This window comes from Nestor notabilis, unplaced genomic scaffold, assembly GCF_000696875.1.
Source record: "Nestor notabilis isolate BGI_N333 unplaced genomic scaffold, ASM69687v1 scaffold4611, whole genome shotgun sequence".
NCBI lineage: Eukaryota > Metazoa > Chordata > Aves > Psittaciformes > Psittacidae > Nestor > Nestor notabilis.
The window spans coordinates 124,836-150,424 of NW_009915128.1; the positions used below are offsets into that span (position 1 = coordinate 124,836).

A 25,589-nucleotide genomic window follows, 5' to 3' on the forward strand; every position below is an offset into this window, starting at 1 on the left:
ACGTTCACAAACCCTAAGTGATCTGTGTTCACAATTCCTTTGGGAGGAAAGGACGGCCAGAAGCATCCAGTCCCTGTAGTTTCACAACAGATTGCTTGAAGATCCAAGCTTAAAATAAAATTGTATTAAAAATAGATAAAAAGAATTTGACCAAACTGGACTACAAAGTCAATAAAGACTTGGTCCCCAAAATCAGTATCAGGACTTGAACGTCCAGGATGGGTTCAGTACTTCCTGTGAGCTTCCCAGGAAGCTGAAGAGAGTTGGAGGAATTAGTTTTCAGAATGTGAACATGAAAAACAGTCACAAAATACAATATTACCTTTTAAAAGAAACAATAAATAAATAAACAAATAAATAAATGAGTCTACAGTCAGTGGTATCTTACATCGTGCTCTTATTTATTTATTTATTTTTAATAATGCCATTTAAAAGTATGAGGTCTGTACTGGCTTCCAGAGAGTCTAAAAGGATGTATTTCCTCAAGGATGAAACTAAACAGCAGACATGCTGCTACAATTGTGCTCTAGTAATATCCTGCTTTGCTTTCTCCATCATTTATCTACAAAAGGGTTAGTCAAGGATGGGGAGCACTCCAACATTGTCTCACTACCTCAGCATGCATGGTGGTGTTCTTTCCTTTTAGAGACATCAATACCATCAAGACACTACAGAGTCTTCTGGGCACTATCAATATCTTTATGTGGAGTTGTATCCTAGCAGAGCATGTAAGGACGGAAAGCAGAAGTGAAGCCTGAGGCCTGGCACAAGTTTATAAACTATGATGTACTAGACAGGTTACCTGGTGTTAGCATTTTGCTAAGTTCTGCTGCTTAGAAAACCTTTATCTTCTTCCTTCTCCCTTCTCTTTTCCATGTACAATTCTTGCTACTCTTATGCTCTAGGAGAAAATTGGAACTGTGATTAGATATGCTAAATAACCTCCACCATAAACTATGAGGCTGGACAGAACCTTGGGCGACATAGTTTAGTGTGTGGTGTCCCTGCTTATGGCAAGGGGGTTGGAACTAGATGATCTTAAGGTCCTTTCCAACTCTAACTATTCTATGATTCTATGTATAATTTGCAGCATGTAGTTATTGCTGTTATTTTACAGGTTTATATGTGTTACTTAAACCACATTAATGGTGGCTGGGTTTTAAAAATATTTATTGAAAGTAACATTTGTAGTAACAGTAAGGAATATTGAATAGGGGGTGGATGACATTAAAGTGTATTGCTTCTTAATGGTGAATAATTTGGATCTTTCTTTTAATAATATGTATCTTTTCCAGTTAAGATCCTTATGGTTTGCTCCATAATATTGGGCAAGGTGGAGAGGGGAAAGCCTAGGGCAACTCTGTCACTGGAATCAACTAAGGGATTTGTACCACATAAATGAAACAGAAATAACTACATGGAAGGGTGTAATAAATAATAGCCTCTTGCCACTGAGCAGATCTCAACCCTTCTGATGCTGGGGGTGCATTTAATGACAGTGCTGTATATAGAGGTGCCCTCATACTTCGAAAGGGTCTTTTAGGCACTCACAAAATACACACAAAAGACACAACATGGCAACAACTGAGGAGGGTAAATAAAGCCTGTGCACAAAATATTAAAAATAACAATGATTACCAGCTGTGAAGAGGTGGCTGTCTTTCTATACTACTTTTCTGAGAAGTGGTTCCCATTTTACTTTGGTTTAACTGCTTACTTTGTTACCTTGAATGAATTATCAAAGTAATTGATAAATTACTGAAAGAGAGTAGATTCAGATTAGGGAAAAGGAAGAAGTTCTTCTCTGTGAGGGTGGTGAGGCCCTGGCACAAGTTGCCCAGAGAAGCTGTGACTGCCCCATCCCTGGCAGTGTTCAAGGCCAGGTTGGAGGGGGCTTGGGGCAGCCTCATCTGGTGGAAGGTGTCCCTGCCCATGGCAGGGGTTGGAACTGATGAGCTTTAAGGTCCCTTCCAACCCAAACCATTCTGTGATTCTATGATAAATTAGTATTTAATGCTCTCTTACATTTTCCATCCATCTTCTATAGTGCAGCAGATTGTTCTTCTGCTCACTGCTCCAAGGTAGACTTGTCCATGTTGGCTGGGACCCACTAGGTTCTGCTTCAACAGGTCTTCCCTCCCCTTCCTAGGGTGAGCAACAAAAAAAGTCTTAACAGCAATGGTCATTAATTGTTAGTAATATTATCATTTACTAATGTCAATACTGCTGCTGATAAAGAGCTTGAGCCACCTCCCTGCGGTGGGGAGCAATCTCCAACACAACCCTGTAAGGATGCCCATTCAGGCTGTGCCATCTCCATTTGCCACAGGATCTTCCTTACTTTCCCTTTTCATTATCAACTGGAATATCTCCCAGTTGCTTCCAGGTACTGGAGGGAAATGCTTTGCATGCTGCACCCTTCAACCCCTCCCCCATTTTGAGTGAGCCTTGTTAGTAAATTCCTTTCTTTCCTCTCCCCTGTTAATATTTTCCATTCCATACATTAATATTTTCAACCACATGGGAATCAAAAGCACTGAAGTCAATTCAAAAGGGGATGAGATTTTGGGTATGAGATTTTGGAGCCAAAGCAGTGCAGTAGGATGTCATGTGGGAGTTTTGTGTTCAGGAGTGCCAGCTTCTCCAAAGCTCAGAGGCCATGAGTGGGTGAAGCTCAGTACCTCAGGAGGAGGAAGAAATTCCTCCAAAGTTTTGAGGCACTGACTTGGTAGCTGATTTCTGAACTCTTCTATCATAAAAATAAAAAGTAAGCAAACTCAAAGAAAAATGTTGTGGTTTTGTATCTAAAGCAGAGGTTCTTGGGTGATTTTCAGTTTGAGGTTGGGTTAAAGGTATTCAGATTCCCCCTCTCCCCGAGAACCCTGGAGATCTTCTTACATGTTTGTTTTCATACATGCTATTGTACAGCTATGTAATAAAATGAATCTATTTCAAAGCATGGATTGGCAGAGTTCAGCAGAAGGAAACGCTAAAATAGCTGTTAGGATGTAAGTGTTAGTGTAAGTGTCCAGTGTTACAGCCATAGGCATGCCATGTATTCTCTTAGTCCCAGTGTCCATAACCACAAAAAACACAGTAAAATTAACTATTTGTTCATTTGGGATGGAAATGGTTAGCCAAAAGTAGAATTTGCAAGTTTTTTCCTTCTAGAAGAAATCAGTGCTGTAGCTGGGAAACACGTGGCCCTGTTTTCTCTGAAACTTTATTTGAAGTTTGTTTTCATTATATGGCTCAGGTGAAAAAACAGGAGACATTTTTGTGTGTGTGTGCATATTTGTGCAATCCTTTCCAGCAAGCAGTGGACTGTAATCCTCAGTACTTTTTCCCTAGGCTACAATATCAGCAGTTCCATGGTTCTGTCTATGGATTTTTTGTTCTCCTACTACTACTCTTACACATTTTAACAAAGATGCAAGCATCTCAAATAATAAACAGGAAAGGTTTCATCTCGTGTGTGCATTGTGTACACTTAATTTTCATAGTAACTTCTGTTCTCTGTTGTCACTCAAACTCCTGCTTGAGTTCTACAAGAGATTTTAACTGTGTCATAATTTTTGTCTGAAATGATGGACAGTTGTTCTACCCACTATTTTTATAATTTCATGGGAAAATGATGGTGTATGTGCTTAATTCTGCTATTAGTTTTATTATGCTCTTCATATTAATGCTGTTTTGGCAGCGAGTTCTGCCAGTGAGTTTTACATTGTGTGGAAGAAATTTTGCTTTTATCAGTTTTACCTCTGCTGCCTTTCAAGTTTATGGAACATTTCTCTCTACTGCCTTATGAGAGTGATTAAGAGTCCCAATTTCTTTCTCTAAACCATTCATTATTTTGAATATCTTGATTATGTTAATTCATCTTCTGTGTAAATTAAAATGTCTTAGTGCTTTCTGTTGCTCATTATCTAATTTATCCTCTCACAATTTGCATTATTTCAATAGCTCATGTCTGCATTTTTTTTGGATCTGCTTTTTTATTTTTACTTTTTATCGTGAATTTTATCTCAGCAGGTTACATAATGGTGCTAGGTAGTTAAACCACTAGTGATAATAATTAATCAAACTTTGATTCATTCCTCAAAAATTTTATATCACCTTCTTAAGTAATTTTGTTTCCTGTAAGATTGGCAGCTCAACCTTCCTTCTTATTGATTTAGATTAATAAATATATTAAACATCAGGTCTAATACCAAATTTTATGATAGTTTACTGCTAATCTTTTGAAATGTATCTGTTGTTTTACCTTCTTCTCCTTGTTTAGTTATTTAAACTTTTTTTTTCTTCTTAGGAATAGTCTAAAAGATTTCTTTTAAGCATAATGTAAGTTTTCATTTGCTTTCCATAAAGAAATGTGTCAGAAATAATTTCAAAAGTTCTGTGTAAGGTATTAGGAAATGTGGGTGTCTGCTCTTGGCTATTCTGTTTCTGCACAGGCATATGTCCATCCTGTGCCTTGCATGAGCCACCCTCCCACAACTTTAATAGCAGAGAAGTGTAGTACAGCCTGGGTATTTCTGAACATCACACATATCTGCCCCTTACAAAAAAAAAAAAAAAAACAGATTTAATCTAATACAGTTGCTTATTGCAGTCTCTTTGATAACTGTTGTGTGACAGAGTCTAAATACCTCAAGTGTTTGTGTGCTTAATCTCAAACTGCCTTGCTAGAATAGCACAGGTCTTCTTCTAGAGGAATGGCACCTGCTCTTTTCCATGTTTCATTTGGAAAAAGGTTAAGTACAGTGTAACCTCCCAGCCAGTTGTTTCAGTGATGATAAAAATTTCACAGCCTTCTCCCTGTTTACTTAGCATCATTGTGCCCTAGATATGACAATGTGTGCAGACCAGGAGAAATAATGAAATCTATGGAAAGCAGGCACACAGGAGAAAAGACATTTAATGATGGCAGCTTTATTCCCTGCTGTTGTTGGACTGCAAATGGGTACTGAGTTTGCAACCAAGGCTGAAAAGCATTTTAACTTTATTTACTAGAAAATAAATAATACAAAGACTATTTGCAGAAAGTTGAAGAAGAGAACTGTCATTGAATTCTTGCACTGCGGCTGGTGGTTGATGCTTTTCTGAGTGCCACTAAAGCAACTTGTGAGTTTGGGGGGGGGGAAGCCTTTTTAATTGTTTTGGGTTTGGGGATTTTGTTTGTTTGGTTTTTTAGTATGGAGGCCTAAATTACAATCTCTGTTAGAAAGGCCTATAGGAATAAAATAGGTTATTCTAAACAGACTGCACCTTGTTAGACATCATGTGCTATACAACACCCTCAGTTACAGGGCAATGGTGGAGTTGGAGAAACAGGAGGTGGCACAGCGCACATGCATCTGTGGACAGCTGGTACCAACAAACCTTTGAAGCTGATCTTACATGTATCTCTGGCTTTTGTGAAAATGTCAAGGAAGGATCAGGGATTTAGAAAGTGAGATGGTCTCCAGTTCTCTTTAAAATTTCCTGTGTTCTCTCCTGAAAATAATTCCATGGTCACATGGGTCCTCTTGAAACAGGGACGCATCGTAGCTTGCATGCCAGCTCTTTCTACAGCTGTTCATAGAATCACACACTGGTTTAGGTTGGAAGCTCATCCAGTTCCAACCCCTGCCACAGGCAGGGACACCTTCCACTAGACCAGGTTGCCCCAGGCCCCGTCCAAGCTGGCCTTGAACACTGCCAGGGATGGGCCAGCCACAGCTTCTCTGGGCAACCTGTGCCAGGGCCTCACCACCCTCACAGGGAAGAACTTCTGCCTAAGATCTCATCTCAATCTCTCTCTGTCAGGTTCAAGCCATTCCCCCTTGTCCTGTCCCTACATGCCCATGTCCAAAGCCCCTTTCCAGGTTTCTTGTAGCTCCTTTTTGGGCACTGAAAACTGCTCTAAGGTCTCCCCTTAAGGAGCCTTCTCTTCCCCAGGCTGAACCAGCCCAGCTCTCTCAGCCTGACTCCAGAGCAGAGCTGCTCCAGTCCTTGCAGCATCTCTGTGGCCTCTGGACTCTCTCCAACAGCTCCACATCCTTCTTATACTGGGGCCCCTTCCCCTTTTTCAAGCTAAATGCTGTTGGATACCCCTTTTGCTCATTCTAAAGTCAGTCTCATTTATTCATCTGCTTAATGCCCAGTATCCGTTGAGTTGTTAAATGACAATGATTAGTTAGTTTGCTGTCAGGCTTGTTATTCCCTCTAGGTTTTCCAGCCCTCCTTCTCCAGCATTTACATATTATGTATCTTGGTATTTTAAAGTTTTTGAATAGGTGGTATGTAAGTTAGGAGGTAGTGAGGAAAAAAGTGGTGAAATGCATGTCACATGGGGACATGCTAAAATACATTGTTTATTTGGGTTTTTCAAAAAAGCAGGTAAATGCCATGGAATGCCTGTTTTTCATCTTCTGTAAACTAGGTGTCCCAGCTGGTTTTTTTGATTCTTTGGTTGCAGGATTCAGTAAAAATAGTATCATCTGTAACCCAGTATATGTCCTGTGTCATGAGTGCTCAGTGGTCAAGTTAATGCTGCCTGAAGAATGACAAATTTCCTGCCTTTTATTTTTTTCAACTGCCATTACATAATTACAGCAATCATCTGGATTTTGTATTTAATTTTAACAATGCATTGCTTTCCTTTTTCCTTCTAAAGCATCTCCATTCATAATCAGTTCAACTAAGCAAATTTCTTTATTCATTTCTCAAAAGTAAATTCACCAAAGGTGACTGAAGACAAGGTCTGGTAGCTTCTTCTACAATGTATTTTGTTGTAAAATAACAGATATCACAATCAGAGTTTTGCTTTAGCTACTTCTTTTTTTCTGAAAAAAAGAAAAAAAGGGTAAACAGCTGTGTAAATATTTGCCTTTGAGCTACCTTTTTCTTTTCTGTATTGCAGATTGCCGTACACTACCAGAATGTGTGCAGCTCTTACAGTGTTATCAGTCAGAGTGTCATTTACTGTGGTCCAGCATAAATATGTGCTTTTTTAATTTCTAAGGCATTAGCATGCTAAAGTGTATTTGAAATGAGTGTAGAACAGACTATTGTAATCTGTTAGACATGAAAATAGCATTGTTTCTAATTACCCTTCATGGTGATTTTGTATATTCAGGGCTCACCCTGTCTTCACTAGATGGCTCAGCTTTAGATCTTGCTCAAAATTTCAGTACTTCCTAATAAATAAAAAGGGGTGGTTTTTTTCCCCTATTTCAGTAAAATAAGCAGACAGTGAAAATTGACAGTGGAGTCTTTTTAGGCTTTTATCTGCATTTTCTCCAAAAGCACTTTAGAATTCTTGCTACACTCTTCACTCCCCACCCACTGTACCCCCAGAATATTTGCAGGGTTATTTTCTAGGTGCAGCTTTTTTCTTCCTTTTTATATTGTTTTGTCTCAAATACCAAACAATTTTTCTAAACTATGTAATTTTCCAAAAGCACAGTTTGAACATTTATGCAGGGTAATTATGTGAAAAAGGAGTGTTTTTTAAAAGCTTTCTTTCTTTCTTCAATTGATTAATATTTAATAGATTTCTTGAATAATTTTAACTGCTGTTTGAAATGTGCGTTTATGCATGCATTGTTTTTGGAACATCACTTAGTCTTTCCTGATCTATACACGATAGGCTTTCTCCTGAGCTGAAGTAGCAGAGCTAGTGATAGGAAGACCCCACTCCACCTTCTGAGGGGAATACTTCTAGAGAACAGTTCATATTAACTTTACAATAGAAATCTAAGGCTGGAGTACTGAACCATCTTTTAGATCATGATTTGACTCTTTCCAGTGGCTTTTGTCACGGCAGTTCATATAGTGGTGGTGACAATTTTGAGGTTACCCTCTGTAGTCCAGCATTGGAGATGCAGGTTTTTTGGCAGCAGAAGCAGTTACAGATGCCGTTGCTTAGGCTTACCGGCTCTGGTTGATAAGTTAGTGTAAAATCATTATCTCTGTTTGTTTAGATGAATGACTTACTTAGATAAGAATTATAAGATCATAATATCCTGTCAACACAGGGCTGGGGAACTTCCAAAGACAGTAAAGTAAATCTAAATGCAGACTTCGGTGCACAGATAGTGTCCTAGCCCAGTATGGGCTCAAAAAAGCCCAAAAGCATGTTTATCATTACTATAATTTTTACAAGGAGAAAATGAAAATTATGTTCGACATATATTAATACATCAAATTTAACTTTTACACCAACTACATTCAAGCCACTGTATTTCAGAACTGCAACAGAAATTTTAAACAACTCTAACTCCAGCAGAACTCCATAATCTTCCTTCTATATCAATCAGTGACAGCTGTATGGACATTTATTGAAATATAAATTTTAAGGCTACTTTAAACTTTCAAAACAGAACACTACATTATTTTGATGAGGCTCTTGTTGGTAACAACTGAACAACAAATATGTGTGGGTATGATTTAGATAAGCATCTCAAAAATTCAGGTGTTTTGCTAACCACAGTCTTTCATCATTCCCTTTCTGGTTTCTCTCTTCCCTTGCCCCGACCTGAATCCAGAATTTTTTACTAGCTGGTATGACTTGTTCTCACCCCATGATCCTTCCAGTTTCTTAAAAAGTGGGCCTGTTCTTATTTAAAATAACTCTTTCTCATAGAACTAACAGGATCATTCTTTATGTTAATATTATTAGAACTTTGAGATTTAACTTTTGAATTTGGCATCCCTCAGATATGTATCACAGAACTTAAAGAGCTGAATTAGTGAAGCATTAATTTCAGTTTTGCATTCAGCATAGATAGAGGGTAAACACTGTTAAGAACCACCAGAATTTACAAATCCAACTGTAAAATCATTGCCAAAGATTGCTTATTAGTAGAATTTCAGGTTTGTAGTCTAAATAAGGTATTTCAGAAAACTGCTGGACAATACACAAAGATTTCTTTCTTAGCCACTGTTGGATGACATCAATACAGCTGGATAAAAGAGGAATATTATTGCGATCACTGCCAAGCTCCATTTTAGTTCTGTCTCACATGAAGTAAGAAATTCTCTCTTCCCTTGCTTAAATAAAACAGAGCAGGTGAAGGGGGGGAAGAGGTAGCTGAGAGAAAAAATTCAAGTTTTTCAAAGATGAACATAAAGCAGATGCATCCGATGGATTCTCATCACCCCAACACTTACTCCCACAGTGCCTTAATTCTTTAAGTTTCGTTCCAAAATAGTATCAAGAAAAGCATGGCATTATTTGACATTGTTGACTTTTTGCCCATGAATGTATCACCATCAATAAACAAGCTTTCACCTTTTTCAAGTGATATATTTGTATAGAGTATATACGAAATGAACACTTCATGAAGGTTTAGCATTAGCCAAAGAGTTACTACACAAGGAAAATTTAAATTTTTATTTCCCCCCACTAGATGGCCTTTCAATGAAATGGCATGTCATGCCATTAACTGGCTCTATTGCATGCATGTTTCTGTGTTTCTGCTGGAGTGTTATCTTTACAGTATTAAAATGTGCAGTGAAGGAGAAATCAAGAAGGAACACATTTAAACAGCATTGGGCAATACTGTGGAATGTAGTAGGGAGAAAGAAAAAGTAAAAAGCATTGGCAAAAAAAATCTCCATTTAATAAGCACTTATGTAAGAATTTACATTAAAGTGTTTCATTCTCTGCTTTGTGGTAAGCTTGCAATATCATCTTTTCCCATAAAATTATTACTGTAGCTCTCAACCTTTTTTTTCTGATTTTATATTTATGTTCTAACACTGCAGCAGTTCATTACACATGAAAAAGTCTAATTCATTACCTAGGTGGTAGTGCCAGTAAGTCACAGAAGGTTCAAAATTATTTTTTTCAACTCTTAGTGTATGTTTGAGGAAGAACAGATTGTTGTAATATTCATGCTTACAGGCATGGTGTCTTCATAAACAGTGAATCTTCAAGTGTTTCATCTGCATGTTTATATGGTTTCTATTGTGCCTACTTTCTGCTGGTTTAAATACAGAATGCTTACTAGACAATAACATTTTAGCACTTCTTTCTTTAATAATCATGACCACAGATATTATTTCTCTCTGTAAAACCCGACTTTCTAAAATAATTACCTGGTTTTCTCTGTATTTTAACATCCCCAGCCTAATTTCCATTTGGTCACAAGCAATTATTTTCAGACTTACTCTCTGTGCACACATAAAGACTTATGTTAGTGTCCTGGGTTCAGCTACAGCAGTCATTTTTTTTCTCCTTCTTAGTAGCTGGTGCAGTGCTGTGTTTTTGACTTTCAGTCTGGGTAGACTTTATAGATGACATATTGAGCATTTGTAAACAACTGATAGTGTCTTAAAAACATGGTGACTGAAGATGACATGCCAGGTAATACAGAATCAGAGAATGGTTTGGAAGGGACCTTAAAGCTCATCCAGTTCCAACCCCCTGCCATAGGCAGGGATACCTCACACTAGAGAAGGTTGCTCCAAGCTCCGTCCAACCTGGCCTTGAACACTACCAGGTAGCCACAGCTTCTCTGGGCAACATGGGCAAAAGTGAAGCCCACAGTTTCAAAGCTCAGTTCTGGTTATGTATGCATTTGACATCCAGCATTAAATGGTGCCAGCGCTGTACAGAAGCCTCCTCCCACTGTTCCATTTCAGGGTGGTATGAGTACCAGCCGGGCCTTCTCTTTTGCTGATGCTGAGGGGAGAACATACACTGGTAACTGTCTGCCTGGCATGCCATCAGTAACTGTTTAAAATAACTGGAAGAGTTACGAGCTGGCTTACTGAAGGGTGGAAACTTCTAAGTCATTAAGGCCCCACAGAAAGGTTTCATTGTCTCCAAAAGTCTTCCTGTAATTTTTCAATTAAAAAGTGGCAACACTAGATGGTTATGGTACTCCACAAGTGGCCACCTTTGAGAAGGAAGAGCAATCAAAACATGACCTTCTCAGTTCCTTATAGACATAATGGAGGAGGTCATCCCATGCACTTTTCCAGGTCCTGTAAACCATTCAGCTTTTCTTCATGATCACACTTCCACAGTTATCTTTAAATAGCAATATCATTTGACCTCTTTCCGTAAAATAATGATTTGCCTGAGTATCCATTGCCAGATCTAAAGCCTTTTGATAGGGGTTCAGAAGACTTGGAGGAGATCAAATGTCCCCAGAGCTGGAATAGAGTTGGCTCTCTTATCTTCTTAGTGACCTTCCTAGGGAGCAGAGGTTATAGTCTGAGATATAATAGCTGAGGCCATTAATCCCCAGTGACAGGTTTTTGAGCTGTGGCCAGGCCATAGGACATTACTCAACAGTTAGTATCTACATGCCCTTCCTGGGAAGTACTAATGCATCCTGACAGTAAAGGATTTCCTACCAGCACTTGTGGGTCTCCCTTGTGAGCCTCCATAGGGAGGTCTACCAGGATGTTGCAGTCGTGCATGTGGCTGAGATTCATTCCGAGGGGTGACATGGGTGCCTATGGACGCCCTCTGCTTTGGTGGCCAATTATTAGTTGAAATAATCTGCAGTGTTTCCTCATGGAAGCAGCATTCTTCTATTCAAGTAATAATGATCTACCACTTTGTTACTAAAGGTGTTCCTCACCAATAGTTGTGGGGCTATACTTGTGTGGCCATAGCTAGTCTAGCATGACATAAACAAAGAAGAGTGCATGTGTCTTCTGGTGGCCAAGTGACAGGATCACAGCACGTACAGCATACCAGGTGAACACTTGCTGTCAGTGTCCTTCATATCCTCTCTGTACCTATCACAACTTAGTTTGGCTTTGTCTCAGTTACTTTTGTTTGTACAGAGATGCTCCATCATACCCGCTTGGGCAATGAAGGGTGTTTTCAGAGGATCCATCTGGAGCCTCTGTCTTTCCCAAACAGCATCTCCTAAACATTTAAAGATTTCCTTCTATTCTTGAAACTCTCCTATTCCTCTGTTGTTTTTATGATCTGTGCCTTTCTCTCCAACTTTGCGGTTATTAGCAGGAGGGTTACCCACCATAAAATGTTCAAAGTTTTATTCCCTGTACTAAAAATGTCTCCTTTCACTTAAAGCTCTTTTTCTTGCTGGTGTAATTCCATTAACTTTATCAACGTTCACTCTTGAGCCTGGCTGTAGTGGTTTAAGCTGAACCCAGGACACTGACTTGTTTATTTCTCCTGCTTACCCTGTCTTTTGAAATGTTTGTTTTGTAAATGCATCCTAACTTGGAGAAAAGAGAGATTTGGGGTTAGAGGTATAATCCTTTCCTATATCACTCTATTTTATCACAGGGTTGGAAGCATAGTCCACTAAATAGAGACCCACACAACATTGTTTTTATTCAGGGTTTCATGTGAATTAGTTCCACACAGTCTAGAGCAAGTCATTTACTTCGTTTTGCTTTGTTTTCACCAAATGTAAAATACGATTATAGCTGAAAATCAGTTAAGTATTATTACACAAGAGCTAAGTATTATTATTGGCCAAGCGGTATATCAATGTGTAATCTACCATTTCATATGAAGGAGGAGAGGACATGGTCTCAGACTTTATTTTTGGTTCATTCCCTTTTGTAAATTCAGGTCAGTCTATAAACATCAATTTGACTTTGCTTTCACAGTTTATGCTTAAAGCCATCCCTTAGCAAACATCTTGCTTTTCAGATACCTTAAGCCTACTGCAAACAAACAAATCATGGAAATTAAATAGTAATAATGCTGTTGTTAGCTTTGTATAATAAATTTTATCTACAATTTAAATGGCAAATATTTCCAGAAACTTGGTATTCTAGCCATACAAATAATGAAATTGGTTCCAGTTACAGACCATCTTTCTTTGGAAAGAAAATACCGGTAGTCTCTGAAAAATGGATTATTAAGGACTTTGGTTTGCTCAAAGTGGCTCATACGTTCTGTTTGCTAACACAGCATCTTGCTGGGAGAAAGTAAGTGCAGCTTTTCCCTAGCTCAGATTACTTTTTCCACAAATCTTTGGAGCAGGAAATAAAAAACAGCTAATAGTTGTGGGGCATGTGGAACGAGTTTAAGCAAAGTCAAACCCTGATCCTTCTGATGACCTCCTTTTTCCTCTGCTGTTTTGTCTACTCCTGCCTCAGAGTATGTCAACAAATTTTCTTTAAACTCAGAAGATGCGGGGGGGGAGGGGGTGGATATAGTGATTCTTTCTCTGTCTCCTTCTGTCTTTGAGGGTTTTGTGGGGTTCTTTTGGGGAATGATTTAAAACAGATGTATTTTTTTTTAAAAAAGGGTATTAGTTTGTCTTGTAAAATATTTGTAAAGAAAAACAGCCTCAGGACCTCTGAATGTAATCTCAGTTCTCGAAATGTCACAAAGGGAACTGGCTTTGTTACAGTGACAGTTCTTTTCTCAGACAAGTTAATTGCAAATCAATATAACTTTACAGAGAGGGAAGAATCTGTTAAATGAAAATGAAGAGGCAAAGTGTATACATATTTGAAAAGTAGAAAAATACCTGTGATTTCTGTATCGTTTATTGTTCGCTTCTGCCGTATGAGAAAACAGTTTATTTTCATGTTTCTCCAGTATTGGAAGTATGTGTTTTACACGAAGGAATAGAGCAGGTATCTCTTTCAAAGAAACATGCTGGATATATGCTGCACGTCTTCACAAGCTGTATACCTGAGGACAATAACGGTGTCATTCCAAGGCTTCAAGCATATAATAAATATTAAGGAAATAACTTCACAGTGTTGCTGTGCAGCACTGGATGGAGTTGATATCAGTTTTTGTGTTTATGGTCATCCTCAAAAAAACAAAGGTACTTCTTCACGATGTGAATAATTATTAATCTTAACTTAGAACATAAGTTCTTTCACTTTGCCTGAGAAACTGGTGGTTTTTCTGACTGAAGTGTTTGGGTTTTGAAATTATAATCAATCATTGGAAGTAGTTCTGCCATCTCTGTCTGTTTCATGATTGTGTATTTTAGTCTATATTCTGTACCTAAACACTTTCAACATCTTCACAAGAAATCTTGACAATGTAGTTTCAGAACCAGTGTTGCTGAAGTAACTTTAGATGGTTAAATGCTAAATGATGTTTTTCTCATATGATCTAGTTTGTTAAGATGTCAAAAATGGCAACAATATAAGTGAACCAGTATACTGTCTGCTAATTAATCATCAGGAGAAGAAAATAAAACTGAAATGCAACATATGCTAATTTCTTTGGTGCTGGTCTTTGGAGTCAGTTACAGAGACTGTTGTGTGGTTTGTGATGGCAAAATGTTGAACAACTTTTTTTTTTATATATTTTGCTAATCTTGAAATACTTATTTTTCTATTTCTTATTTTGAGAAAACACTAATCACATTCAAACTAGATGTGGTAATATAGCATCAATCCATTGGAATTGTTGAACATAAATTTTTGACATACATGGAATCTGAGAAAAAAATGAAGAGAAATTGTCTTTTTTTTTTTTTCCATGGTGATGTGTCATTTTAATCCCATGTAACACAATGTTTTGTTGAGATTGCTGTTGGCTCTGTGTGGATTTGGTGCTGCAGCCTGTCTAGGCTTAGGAATAGCGTAGCTTTTTGAGGAAAAGTGAACAGGTCATTGGAGCAGGACAAAGCCCAGTTGAGGAATGGTCCATGGAGTACATTGATGTACCCAAGCAGCACCTTGTTGGGTTCTTCTAGGAGGCAAAGTCTGCTTGAGTTGGCAGAAAGGAGGACAAAGACCCTGGAAACTACTTTAATGAGGGTGGCTTCTGCTTTTGAGGGACAAATGGTCACTCTGTTCATGAAAAAACTCTCACATTTTTAAGGGCACAAAAATTCTTGATCAATAAAAATACAAATATGGTTAGACTTCTACATTAATATACATTGATGGCTTTGTAAATAAAAGTCCAATAGTGTATAGAATACCTGAGTAAGTAAGGAGGTAATTAAATTACTTCCTACAATGACACCTCACCCTACATTTTTCATTTTCTCCATGTCTGAGATGTTATTATGCTTTTGCAGTATGGGCTGCACTAACCATATTGTAAAGGCAGTTGGAGTTTCATGTCCCATGTATTTCCTGCACAGTGGCACTTGAATATTAGAAAGCAAAAATGAGAGAGAAAACAAGTGTGCTCAACAGCCAAGCAGAAAGGTAGAACAGATGATGATGATGGGGGCATAGGTACATCTGACAACTTAAACACAGAAATGGAGCCAGAGGGGATCATCCCTGTAAGAGCTGGGTGTTTCTGGTTTTTCACTCAGCACCTCCCACAAGGAATGTTCATCTTCCTGGTGCCTACAGCAGCACAAGGACCAGCATTTCGACAGAATGCCCCCATTCCTCCTTTTGTCTCTTACCACTTGAAAGAGTGCACAACATAGGAGGCTGGCACCTTCAACATGTTTATAAGCCAGAGACCTGGCTTATTGAAATACATATTTTTGAACTAATGCAGTGACAAACAAAATAGTGTGGTGCTCAGCACATACTCTGTATCATACTTACGGTCAATACACACAAATACACAAGAAAACAATTTCTGATTACCAGGTTTTACCAATTACTTTTAGATGAGTATGTAACGTGCACTTTTGAAACTTAACTGATGGATACGTGGTCCTTTTCGTACAGTCAGAAATTATTTTATTCAACTACTTTTAATCTTTTCTTTAGGACAGTGAAAAGAAAGGGTTTATGAATAGACTTTATGCCATCCAGGAGGTGTGTATCAGTGTCCAGAATATCCTTGATGAAGTGGCTTCCTTTGGAGAAAGAATCAAGAAGTAAGTGCTAACACAGGTGATGGATTGCTCTCCAATACTGTTCATGTTCTTTTCAAGTTGAAGTACCAGGTGCTAGACCTTTACTCTTTTTTATTTTGTTTACTCTATTTTATTTATTCTTTTTATTTTGGAACTCCAGTTTTTGATGATACATTGTTGAAATTCATCATATTTCCTTTTCTTTGTGGACACCCTCAATTAATGAAAATCCTGTCATATTAATTTTGTAATTTAGAAATACAGAAATTGGGTGGAAGAAAATAATAACAAAGGCATTGAAGTAAAACAGAAACTTGATGTGAGACCTAACAGTAGTTATTTAAAAAAGTAATAATAAATAATGCAGCTTTGATAAAGGAAATAAACAGAGCTGAGTATGGGTTTCAGATTTTAAGGATGTACATATGTTCAGTTGCTGGAAGTGTTGGCAAAACCTTTGTTTCTAGAGTACTTGTAATTTGTAGCACTTCCTACCTGATATATAAGAATTGCCAACAAATTTAGGCCTTAAGCAAGATTAGTTCTGAGATTTACCACAGGAAGTTTGGTGTAGTTTTGGTATTGTCAGTGAACAGCAGTGTAACATCTATTACTGGAGATCAGAAGTGTATCAGAAAGATGTCTTCCAGCCATCAGCTGTGACACTGGCTTTCTGCCCCTCAAAAGGCAAGAGCATCTCATCCTTGGTGGGTGAGACATCAGAAGCAGCATGTTGGCAACCACCTTTTGACTGCAGGCAGAGGGGGCAGGAAGACAGATGAGCAGGGAGCTGTGCTGAGTTAGAAAACCTGCACAAGAGGCTTTGCTGTAAATCTTGCACTGGTTCATGCAGCGCATTTTACAGGAGAGTTAAAGCCATGTGCTGCCTTGTTCTGGGTGAGATCTAGCAGTGTGAGGCACCTGCCTCATCCACTGCTGGTGCCATCTGCAGCACACTGATGTCTCACACCTCTGAGACCATAGCCTATGCAAGGGGTATGGCCCCCAAATAAGTACTGACTTCTTAGTGGATGAGGTCAGCCTGTAGGAGACATGAGGATCATCTCTCTTGCTGTTCTGCCTAATTTTTTTCCCTCCAAATCTATCAACAATGGCAAGCATATCAGAATTCAAGAGGAGGTTGTCATTTTTGCATTTAAGATCAAAGTCCCTAACAGGAAAGCTTGGGAAGCATTCCCATGAGGACACTTCCAGGCAGCCATGTTCACAGCAGCATGGGTAGGTGCAAGCACATTATATTGCATGACTTTTCCAGGCAAACAAAATGAGCCTGTGTCTGAAATAAGTCTTTTATCAAAAGGCTGCTCATGGAAGTTGTCTTGATGATTAAGTTTTTCTAATTGTGCATTTTGGAAGTAGGTCTTGTTCTATTATATACCAGATGAGAGCAACAGAATTTTCTAAACTGAGTGAGCCCAAATCTTCCTATAAATCTTTGTAATTTGTTCCTGAAACTATAATGGGAAACCTGTACTGAATGCTGTGCTAACACAGCACATAAGGAGGTTTGCTAAGTGAGGAGCCAGTGTTCCCACACATGGTGTGTCTGTGATCCATTGCACAAAGCCGAGTCACAGGAACATGAGCAGACCCTCAACCTTCTGTTCATCCCAAATGCCTGCAGAAGAGGGGAAAAGAGCAGGTGTCCCCTGAGGAGAAAGGGAGTGATCCTGCACCAAGTGACGCTAACATAATGTTCACTCTGGAGACATGTCAAAATTGCCAGGGAGAAAAGAAGACAAATAAACACAGGAAGCCAGAGCTCATTATGAAAAATATGGCTAGCAATTCAGATAATTGCAATTATTCAGCCAGAGAAGCCAAAATAATGTAATCACACTGATTGGGGATGTAGCTAGTGATAATACTTTAAAGAGTATCATCAGGCTACTTAGAGACAAAGCCACATTTTCCTTTTGGATAAATGTCATGCAACACTTCTGACATGGTGGTGCCTTCATGGAACAATCCCATTGAGCCAAGCTTCCTTTAACCAGTGTTCCCGTGGGGCATATATATAAACTGGCCATCTGGCCTCCCTCTCCTTCCTGCACACAGAGGTTGGAGAGCCACAGCGTGGCTGTTTCAAGATTCCTCAGCTTTCAGTTCCTCTCTGTCACACCTCAGACTCTGCCAAGTGAGTTGATCACAGCGTAGGGATTGGGACCCTCAATGAGGATGTTTTAATCTGGGGCTTTCTTGGAAAGGCAGTGTCCTGAAACTCTGATGTGATTCCAGAAGTTCTCTTCCTTTGTCCATAAAGAAATAATCATCTGTTTTATTTTATCTGGAAGATAAAGTTTTTCTTTGCTTTTCCTGCAGTTTACTTTGTCTTGTTCCACTCCCTCTTTTTAAATCCTTCTGTCATTTTTCTCCTTTTGTTTTTTTTCCCCCATGAAAATTTTTTTTATTTCCTTCCTTCCTTCAGTGCTGTTGAATTATCCCTGTCTACAGAACGGACTGTTCTGCACTCTCCTTTTCCCTAACACTCTCGTTCTTGGGTGCATGCATGAATTTCCAGCTTTGCATACCCCCACACTTGCCTTTTCCTGAATGTACCCCCAAGACAGAAGGGGTCTTGGCAGAGGAGCACATGTAAATGTCAGGCAGAAGGGAAGGTCACTCCTCAGACTTTAACTGCTTTCACTGTCCTTACAATAAAGCAACGTGGAGATAAGGCAGTGTGTGTTTTAGCACAGAACCACCTGTGTGCTGGGCTGCACCCCCAGACCATGAGCAGCAGATCAAGAGAGGGGATTCTCCCCCTCTGCTGTGCCCTGGGGAGACTCTCCCTGCAGTCCTGATCCAGCTCTGGGGCAACAACACAAGAGGGACATGGAGCTGCTGGAGCAAGTCCAGAGGAGGCCATGGAGATGCTGCAAGGGCTGGAGCAGCTCTGCTCTGGAGACAGGCTGAGAGAGCTGGGCTGGTTCAGCCTGGAGAAGAGAAGGCTCCTTAAGGGGAGACCTTAGAGCAGCTCCAGTGCCTAAAGGGGCTACAGGAAAGCTGGAGAGGGGCTTTGGACAAAGGCCTATAGGGACAGGATAAGGGGGAATGGCTGTAACCTGACAGAGGGGAGATTGAGGTGAGCTCTTAGGCAGAAGTTCTTCCCTGTAAGACCCTGGCACAGGTTGCCCAGAGAAGCTGTGGCTGCCCCATTGCTGGCAGTGTTCAAGGCCAGGTTGGACACGGGCTTGGAGCAGCCTGGTCTAGTGGAAGGTGTCCCTGCCCATGGCAGAGGCTTGGAACTGGGTGAGCTATAAGGTCCCTTCCTCAAGCTGGGCTTGAGATGTGCCATTCCACAGGGAGTGCATGAAGCTGGGAGCTCTTTCAGGTTCCACTGGTAGTGGGCCCAAGCCCATCTCACCCTGATGTACAGCATCCATGTATTCATTTGTAGTTTCAGTCTGTTCTCACTGATGGAGCTGCTGCTTCTCCCGCTGTCCTGCCCATTATTTGTTCTTTTATTGACCCTGTTGGGTGAGCACATTTCTGACTTCTGTTAATTTTGCTTTTAGTACATTCAACTGGACTGTCCCATTCTTGAGCTGGCTGGCAATTGTTGCCCTCTCCGTGTTCACCATCATCCTGTATTTCATTCCGCTGAGATACATTGTCCTTGTCTGGGGTAAGTAAAGTCTCTTTTAACTGTCTGACCACTTAGAAAAAACTGTTCTTTAAGGGATGACTTACATTGTCAGTAGTTTTCTGTATTTATGATCTTGAAGCTGCCCCATGATGGAAACAGACAGGTTAGTTAAAAATCACAACTGTGTAAAGATTTAGGCCCACCTGCAAAATGCATTTTTCTTGGCTGGCATTCTAGACTTCATCATGCTATAAACATGTAGCCATGAGGATTCTTCATATATCAAATTGTAGCTTTGTCTAGATATTACTGAGATTTATTTTCACCACTTATACACAGACAGAGGCATTTCAATCTATATAATATATTTAGGACAATATGCCTTTTTTACTGCAGTACTTTATCTTCGGAAAGTGTATGTAAACAAAGCAACGAGAAACCTGTGTAAAGGGTCACCTTTAGACAGACAGAAAGGTGTATGTGGTATTTGGTGTTGATAATGAACAGAAACTGGCAGGGCATTGGGTGGGCAGCAGGATAGAATCATGATTGATCCAAGTTGTCACTACTCTTGTCCTTATATTTATTCTTTATACTGATTTTAAACAGCTACTGTTACCACATCTGTCATAAACAATGCCCGAAGTTTTCATTTGTATATTTTGTATATACATTTGTATATTGTATATACATCTTACAACACCAGCAGCTGTACCCTTATTCCGTAATGCAGACTTGTGAAGAGCATTGTCCAGTTAAATCTGGGGCTAGATTTTCTTTCTGAAGAAAAGAATCACTATAATGCCTTTGTGAAAAATTTCTGAATTTTAGAGACAACATAAAATCATTGAACTAACAAAGAATGTAATTTTTGTACATCAGTCAGTATTATTAATATTCTTACAGAGCCTTCACAAATAATTGTAGCAGAATATACAAAATGGAGAAGAAACAATAAGGAGGATTTGAACGAAAGTATTTCTATGGAATTAAAAGATGCAAGAGTGCGGGCTTACTGCCCTTGCCTGTCTTGGAATTTCACTTATTCCTCACATACTCTATATCACCTGGGTGCAACCTAGCACATACACAGTATGGTAGGCCTCTTGTTACTGAAGTTTGAAGTACTTGGTCTGTATCTTTTTTTCTGGTGTTTTTTGGGCAGATCTGGCATCTTGTACACTTGCTTTAATATATCCCCTTAATTTCATGCAAGAAACCTGAGATTATAATACCCACAAAACTATAATCAGCATTTTTCTATTAAAAACTCCTGACTTGTACCCCTGTGATACCCCTGGAGGGGGTCACACACACACCCCCCCCAAAAAAAAAAAAAAAAAAAAAAAAAAAAAACCAAAATGTCTGTTTCAGGTAAGGAAGAACCCCAACTCCCAAACTGGAGCCCATGCCTCCCAAACCACAGATAGATAACATAAGCACAAATTATTGTAAATGCATCTTGCTCTCTTCCCCTCCCCATCTCTTCTCTTCCATGTCCCCAAGTTACCTAGTCTATCTAGATTCAACTTCAAGCACCTTTTTGCATAGAGGTTTCAGGTCCACGTTTTCCTCTTGCATTTCAGTTTAGGTGACTTCTTACTCAGCAAGTGTATGGGGATCTCTTCTTTTTTTTCTATATTTCTCTTGCACTGTGCCAGGAGAAATGTACTGCATAGCTGCAACTCCAGCAGCCTAGATCTCATTGGGGTGAACCATGTTCGCACAGAGCCATGTCATGCTGTGTGTAGCTTTAAGCAGCTGCCTCTTTAAAAAATGCGTATTCTAAACACATGCCTGTTTTCTCCGTTATTGTGTATTTCTAGCCTCCCCTGTGTATATACATTTCTTCATACATCCTGCACTTGGAAGAAAATTACCTTTGTGGTCTGACTTTTGTACACAGGAAAGTTTGTTCTGCTCTATAGTAGCATCACCCATTTCGTTGTTTGGGAAGTCACAGGGTTTTAAATGAAAAATCCTCCGTGTTATGGCTGGTCTTTTTTATAGCTGTCTTTCTTCTGTGCATCCATAGGGACTGCCTCTTTCAGCCTGGCCTGGAATGAAATTTTAGTTCTGTCTCTCCTGAACATGCTTCTCCCTATGGAGACTGCTGGTCCTTCAACATGTGGTGCATTAGCCACGATAGAGCAGGAACCACCTCTGCACTCTAATCTCATTCATTGAAGTGCAGACTCCTGGTGATAGCTACAGCTGTTTATCTGGAAAAGATTCTAAAGAAAATTACTTTCATCAGAAAATTTCCAAACTTTTGGAAAAGACCTGATCTGCTTGTTGTATTTTACTTCTCTGGTAGCATCCCCCTCTCATCTGGTCAACACTTTTCTTTTCTGAGCCTTGACTGTGATTTATTCATGCCTTTGCTTTCACAGCATGACTGGTGCTTTATCAGATGGGACAAGGTGAGACTGTATCACCCATGGGTGGTCCAGTGGCCACGTGCAATGAACAGTGGGGCAGACCTTGAGTTTCTCAATCACTTGCTGATGCAAAGGACCCTCTTAAACAAGGTGTTCTAATCTCAGATATTCCTTCTCGGCACTCACTGTTCAATCACGAGATAAAGGGATGGCAGCATCTCATATCTGCACCACAGAACTAAGAATTCATGCAGTTGAAGGCTGTGGGTGTTATCGAGACTGCAGCTTGTATGCTCCATCCCAAAGCTTTATATCCTTGCAAAAGCTTTCCAAAAGGCTTGGGAACCAAAGACTTCATCGAAGAGAAACTGTATTATCTTACCTCTGATACAGCCTGGATAAATTACACAGGATGGCACATTTGGAATGCTGCTCTGGCTTTCTCCCACTCACATGAGTCTGTGCAGTTTGTACCATTCCTGCCCATGCTTCAAACGTGTGTCCACTGAGCCCATGAACAAGGTTCTCAAGTGAAAAGTGAATGAACCTGACCCAGCATGTAATTACAAGGAAATTAGTTTAATTTAAAAGCCTGCTTCCTGCTTAGTTTGGGGAGGATTTTGTTGGTACTTCTGAGCAGTAATTGTCAATAGACATTGTAAGACCATGATGTATGAGGAAAATATCACGTCCCTTCTCTGCACCATCATCAGCTCATCTGTATCTGACATTCCTGCACAGAGGCTTGTGTAAACTCATCCTAAAGCCTCCTCCTGCAGACTTTGCTGCTTCCTGTATGCTTCCCCATCCTTAGCATTAGGAAGATTTACTTGTATCTAACCTGAATCTTCTGCCCTGCAATTAAGCCTGTTACTGCTCATTCTCTCTGCTACAGAAATCGAGTACACTTTATTCCTCTCCTTTTTGTAACCTCTACATAACAACCACACGTTTTTTACTTTACAAAAAAAGAAAAAAAAGTATTCGAGGAATTTGAAAATGTGCCTAGAACTTTTGCATTTTGAAGCAGAGGGAACCGCAACAGCAGATTACAACTTTTAGAGCCTAAGTTTACAATTCGTTCATTCATTAATTCAGTGCTAATGTCAGACTTTAAAATGGATCCTAATTTTTTTTTTAAAACTTTGCCAAGAAATATGTTGATCTGGGTTTTTTTAATGGTCATAGTAACATTTGAACTTTCACTTTTGTAGGTATCAACAAATTTACAAAGAAGCTTCGAAGTCCGTATGCAATTGATAACAATGAGCTACTTGACTTTCTATCCAGAGTTCCTTCAGATGTGCAAGTGGTGTGTATATTTTTAAAGCGTCCTTATGGCAGTTAATTTGATATGTGGCATCATGACTTTCTGGGTTTTTTTAAACACATTTTGAAGCAGTTATTTTGATTCAGTATTATATTCTTTAGCACAGAAATTGCATATTCAAGCTTAGGAGAGTCTATGGACATTAAGGAGGTTGCTAGACCTTTTTCCAGTGAAAAAGTCACTGCTGCCTTAATTGTGCCTTTGAGGATCCTTTGGAGCAATCAGTAAAAAGGCAAGTAGATGGGTGACAGTAGCAGGGGCTACAGTTTGTATTAAGCAGCCTCCAGCCCCATGTGAAAATGTCTGGGATAAGGCTGAACATGAGCCAGCTTGTGCCCATGAGCCAGCTTGTGCCCTGGCAGCCAAGCAGGCCAAGAGCGTCCTGGCCTGTATCAGCACCAGTGTGGCAGCAGGGGCAGGGCTGATCAACCCTCTGTACCGGTCACTGGTGAGGCTGCACCTTCAATCCTGTGTTCAGTTTTGCACCTCTCACTACAAGAGAGACATTGAGGTGCTGGAGCGGGTCCAGAGAAGGGCAACGGAGCTGGTGAAGGGCCTGGAGCACAAGTGTGATGAGGAACGGCTTAGGGACCTGGCGGGGTTTAGTCTGGAGAAGAGAAGGCTCAGGGGCAACCTTACCGCTCTCTACAACTACCTGAAAGGACGATGGGGCCAGGAGGTGGCTGGTCACTTCTCCCAAGTAACAAGGGATAGGACAAGAGGAAACGGCCTGAAGCTGCACCAGGGGAGGTTTAGACTGAAGGTTAGGAAAAACTTCTTCTCCAAAAGGGTGGTCAGGCATTGAAACGGGTTGCCCACAGCAGAGGTAGAGTCACCACTGCTGGGGGTATTTAAAAGGCATGTAGATGTGGCACTTGGGGACATGGTTTAGTGGTGGCCTTGGCAGTGCTGGATTAACAATTGGACTTGATGTTCTTAAAGGTCTTTTCCAACCGAAATGATTCTGTGATAATATGATTCTAAGGTTCTGTGTAGGAAACTTATTGTAGGCTTTCAATACCTTATGAGGGGCAACAAGAAAGCTGGAGAGGGGCTTTTGACATGGGCCTGTAGGGACAGGAGAGTCCCTGGCAGTGTTCAAGGCCAGGTTGGATGGGGATTGGGGCAACCTGGTCTAGTGGAAGATGTCTCTGCCTGTGCAGGTGGTTGAAACTGAATGAGCTTCAAGGTCCCTTCCAACCCAAACCATTCTGTGATTCTGTATTGCCTGGCACCTCACCTTCAGTCACCACATTTTTAAGACACTATCAGCTGTTTACGTATGCTCAATATGTCATCTCTAAAGTCTGCCTGCTTGACTGAGTCTTTATGTGTGCATGGAGAGTAGGTCTGAAAATAATTGCTTAGGCCCAAATGGAAATTAGGCTCATGACTTTAAAATACAGAGAAAAACACATCATTGTTAAAAAAGTAGGGTTCAAAAAAATGAAACATGAAGGTCAAATGGCAAAAGAAGCTGCACCAACATGGAGTCACTGGTGGGGTTAGTTTGTCTTGTGGCAGCACTCTGAGAGCATTTCTGCCTTCACTTTCCTAGGGTGTAAGTTTTTGATATGGCCATAGTTCAGCTGTGCACATAAACTCCTTTAAAAATAAGCAGGTTGTGAATTACAAGCTTTTGTAATGCAGTACACAATCTCTTGAGGAGGTGCAACTGTTAAGATAATGTCAGGCACATAAATCACCTCCAGTACCTCAAGGATTACATACTTTCGACATTTCTAGATAGCAGTTTCAGTTCAGATCTGGTATAAATAGGAAGTATGGGTGCACATACCCCTCTGAATCTCATCCCCTCTGTGGCTGGCCTTTGAAAATAAGCAAGTTTTTAAGAAACGTTACAAAGGCTGTTCATCCAATTCATTAAAGAGGATACTGTTTATTCTCTGTTAAAGCTTATGGAGAAAACAAAAGATGTACCCTTCTTAAACTTTACTTCAGCACACAGTGTTACTTCCTGGCAGGATTTTCCTAGTGCTGTCTTGCCTTCTTACTCCAGATCTATCATTCTGTTGCTGTGGAATCACAGCTGCAGATCCCATTTAGTTTGCAGGGGAATAGTGTTCTTTTTCTTAAAAAAAATAGAGGTCTTTTTCTAGCACGTGCCACCTGACTGGTTTCTTTCTGAACATTGTGTTTGAACAGGTGCAATACCATGAACTGAAACAGGATCCCAGTCACAGTCCGAGCAAGAGGAAGAAAAACAACCCTGGCTAGCCATCTTCACGTGTTGAAGGGTCAAGCATCCGCTGGGGAAGGATAAAAGAAAAAGACTACAGCCTAAGCAGCATTTCCTTTCTCTCTTGAGCTTTTAATTTATTTTTCCTTTTTACCTAATGGGGAGATTTTGTAAATATTGTAAAAAGGCATTTCTCATTGAAGATATATTTCACATTGTAAAGACATTTGTTGAAGGTTTCAAGTAGGGTTTCTACATTCGAAAGCCCTATTAGATGCAGCATTACACATTAAAGGAATCCATCTAAAATGGTAAATATGCACAGCTACTTGGTGGT

General features: G+C 39.9%; 1 protein-coding gene across 1 annotated transcript in view; it reads left to right on the forward strand.

Annotated features, from left to right (window-relative positions):
* Positions 1 to 25,290, forward strand: part of MCTP1 (multiple C2 domains, transmembrane 1) — a gene marked incomplete at its 5' end in the record, with an annotated part of 149,576 nt that extends 124,286 nt beyond the window's left edge. Inside the window, 4 exons of the mRNA XM_010023972.1 lie at positions 15,643 to 15,752; positions 19,271 to 19,380; positions 22,937 to 23,034; positions 25,219 to 25,290. Of these exons, the coding sequence (XP_010022274.1) occupies positions 15,643 to 15,752; positions 19,271 to 19,380; positions 22,937 to 23,034; positions 25,219 to 25,290 (390 nt within the window). The remainder of the gene's footprint in view (positions 1 to 15,642; positions 15,753 to 19,270; positions 19,381 to 22,936; positions 23,035 to 25,218) is intronic.
* Between the last annotated feature and the right edge of the window lie 299 nt (positions 25,291 to 25,589).